A 3,264-nucleotide genomic window follows, 5' to 3' on the forward strand; every position below is an offset into this window, starting at 1 on the left:
TATATATATATATATATATATATATATATATATATATATATATATATTCTTAAAATTTTTGTTAGTCACTTTAGATAAATATTTTACATTTTTTTAAAACATCTTTTCATTTTATAGAATAAAGTTGATTGCCTACTCCATGTCTATGTACCTCAACCAATCTCATTTGGAATTTGTACACATTACAGACTGTATAAACTCACACAAACACACATCTCTATCTGTCTGTCTGTCTCTCTCTCTCCACCAACTTGCAATAGTGAAGTTACATTAAATACTTACACCTGGCTTGATTTTCTAAGCATTTCAACCCATCGGTTTCGTTCAAATTCATTTTCGGCTGCTAAAATAATACGACCCTGGAGAGAAGATAGAGAGAGATGATGAAGAAAAGATAGAAATAGTTAATGAAGCAATCAATAAATAACATCATCAACAACAGCAATAACATTAAAAATAACTATACCATCAACATTGTCATCACAAATGACACCAGCAACATTAATAAAAATCAAAACAAAATCATTAACAGCAACATAAACACCATTGTAAACACCAGCACCACAACTGATGCCAACACTCAAGACAATATCACTATCAAACCCATTGCTAGTACTTCATCCTACACATTAACAACTACACAGGTGGTAACAGTACTACCAATACTACATACAACCAATGAAATGTAAACAATTAATACTACTATAAACACGACCACTAAAACTACCGTCCACACAGTAATAATGGTTTCAAATTTTGGCACAAGGCCAGCGAGTTCTGGGGAGGGGGTAAGTTGGGTGAACTGATTGCATTGACTCCAGTACTCAACTGCTACTTATTTTATCGACCCCCAAAAGGATGAAAGGCAAAGTCAGCCATGACAAAATTGGAACTCAGAATGCAAAGACAAATGAAATACCCAGCATGCTATTGATTCTGGGAAGCTCACCACCTTCCCACACAGTAATAATACCATGACTAATAGGAGATTTGGCAGAAGAGTGCAAATTTATTAGATCTTATAGTCCATATAAGATTCCAGAAATTAAAAAGCAGATTATGCAGAGGTGATGAGCAAGTTAATTCTGAGAAATATCAACAAGCTAGTAGATTTTGAAAGATATTAAATACTTCATATATTTGCATTAACTAGAACTAACTATCAGTCATATTAAACAATGTTGTGGAAAATATTGATTTCAAATTTTGGCACAAGGCCAGCAATTTTGGGGGAGAGTATAAGTCAGTTACACTGACCCCAGTACTCAGCTGGTATTTATCCACCCTGAAAGGATGAAAAGCAAAGTCAACTTTAGCAGAATATGAACTCAGAACATAAAGACAGACATAATGCTGCTAAGCATTTGCTTGGTGCAGTAACGATTCTGCCAGCTTGTTGCCTTCAATGTTGTGAAGAATATTGGCATTCATTTATATGACATATGCAATAAACATTCAATGATATTGCAAAATACAGTAATATTGATTTAAGAAATACTGGGTTTAAGAATATTTATGAAAAAGCAAATAATCAAAACAACCCCAAGAGTCACAGGATAAGAAAATGCACTGCAATATAATCCTTCTTTTGATTTAGATATGAATACTAATATAGCTGAAACTTTACTGTTGTTAAATGTATACAGTAAAATATTCAACAAAAATCGCATTAAAGCCAGCTGCTCCACTAATGAGAATTTCAGCGTATTTATAGTTAACAGCAAAAAACATACAACCTCAACAATTGCCAACAATACTGATGAAATATAATTTCATTAATACAATACCATTTCATTTAGATGGAGATTGTTTAGCTAGTTCTATTGTATATTGTACAAGGATATCAATAAACAACTCAACCGTTGGAAATAATCTTAATCTAACGACAAACCCTTTCAATGTGTGATATGACAAACACAAATACACCTTTAATGCAAAAGCCAGGAAACAGAACATAACTTTGTTCAAATATGTTTGGGATTTAAAATCTAGACTTTTATATAAAATGGTAAATCTTTAAGTTTGCAAGGGATGATTAGAGTAAAAAAAAAAAAATGCCATTCTGTTCTATAAAGAAAACATCTTCAATTGTAAAAGAAAATTAGTTTGCTTTTTCAGCACGAATCCTGTTTTATTTTGAAAAATTCAAAACCAAATGATTTTGCAGTGTAATCCCAGATCAGTACTGACACAGCACTTGGCTGAACAAATCAGTGCAACTGATGATAATGCAGTATGTGTCTGGTCAATTTCTATTCCCCTGTAAATTATGGTAATGGCTGCATCAAAAGCAAGTGAGGTAGATTCCTCTGCTATCATTGGGTGTTCTTTCCAGCAGAGTCTTTGGGGCTAATGAGGTCGGCAACTGCTGCAGCCCTTTATTTGTCTATCTTCACATGCTTGTCTGAGCTGAGTTGGAGAGGTAATGGTTTTTAGAATGCTATTGCAATCATGTACCATTGATGAATGAATGCCTCAGCATACCATTGCCAAGTAAATTTGACAATAAATCATCATCATTATTTTAATGTCCACTTTTTCCGTACTCGCACAGATTGGAAGGAATTTATGGAGGTAGATTTTCCATGGTCGGTGCTCTTCCTGTTACCAACCCTCACCTACTTTGAAGTAAGTAAGGGGAGGGAGTAAAGGTAAGGGAGTAAAAATGCTCATAGTAATCGCATAAGCGCGCATGTCCATACATACACATGCGTGCCTGCACACCCATGTACATGCACCTATATGTATATACTCATCCACACTCACTTGAAACGCACACATGCTCACCCACACATTCACCAAAGAATATATACATACCTGCATACATGCTCGCACACACACACACATGCACAAAAAGGTTCATACACACGTGTATATACGCACATGCACAAGAAAAAAACAGGGCTAAAGGCAAAATACTGGAAAATGTGTAAAAAAGTGTAAAAAATAAGCAATAAGAGTAAAACACGTCTATACACGCACATACTCGTATGCACACACACACGTCTATATATGCACATACTTGTAAGCACGCACACACACGTCTATATGCACACACAAAAAAAAGGTTAATACACATGCCTATATATGTACATGCACAAGAAAAAATAGGGCAAAGGGCAAAATACAGAAAAATGTGTAAAAATGTGTAAGAACTCATTTACTTGTTTCAGTCATTTGACTGTGGCCATGCTGGAGCACCGCCTTTAGTCGAGCAAATCAACCCCAGGACTTATTCTTTGGAAGCCTAGTACTTATTCTATC

At 34.7% G+C, this 3,264-nt stretch overlaps 1 protein-coding gene across 9 annotated transcripts in view; it reads right to left on the minus strand.

Moving 5' to 3' along the window:
- Nucleotides 1-3,264, minus strand: part of LOC106870835 (pleckstrin homology domain-containing family D member 1) — a 216,641-nt gene that overhangs the window by 65,111 nt on the left and 148,266 nt on the right. For all 9 annotated transcript variants that reach the window (XR_001409585.2, XM_014917058.2, XM_014917059.2 and 6 more), the window contains exon 4: nt 283-359. Coding sequence is in view for 8 of the 9 variants with exons in the window: in XM_014917058.2 (XP_014772544.1) it covers nt 283-359 (77 nt within the window). In the remaining variant the exon portion in view is untranslated. The remainder of the gene's footprint in view (nt 1-282; nt 360-3,264) is intronic.

Source organism: Octopus bimaculoides, chromosome 11, assembly GCF_001194135.2.
Source record: "Octopus bimaculoides isolate UCB-OBI-ISO-001 chromosome 11, ASM119413v2, whole genome shotgun sequence".
Taxonomy (NCBI): domain Eukaryota; kingdom Metazoa; phylum Mollusca; class Cephalopoda; order Octopoda; family Octopodidae; genus Octopus; species Octopus bimaculoides.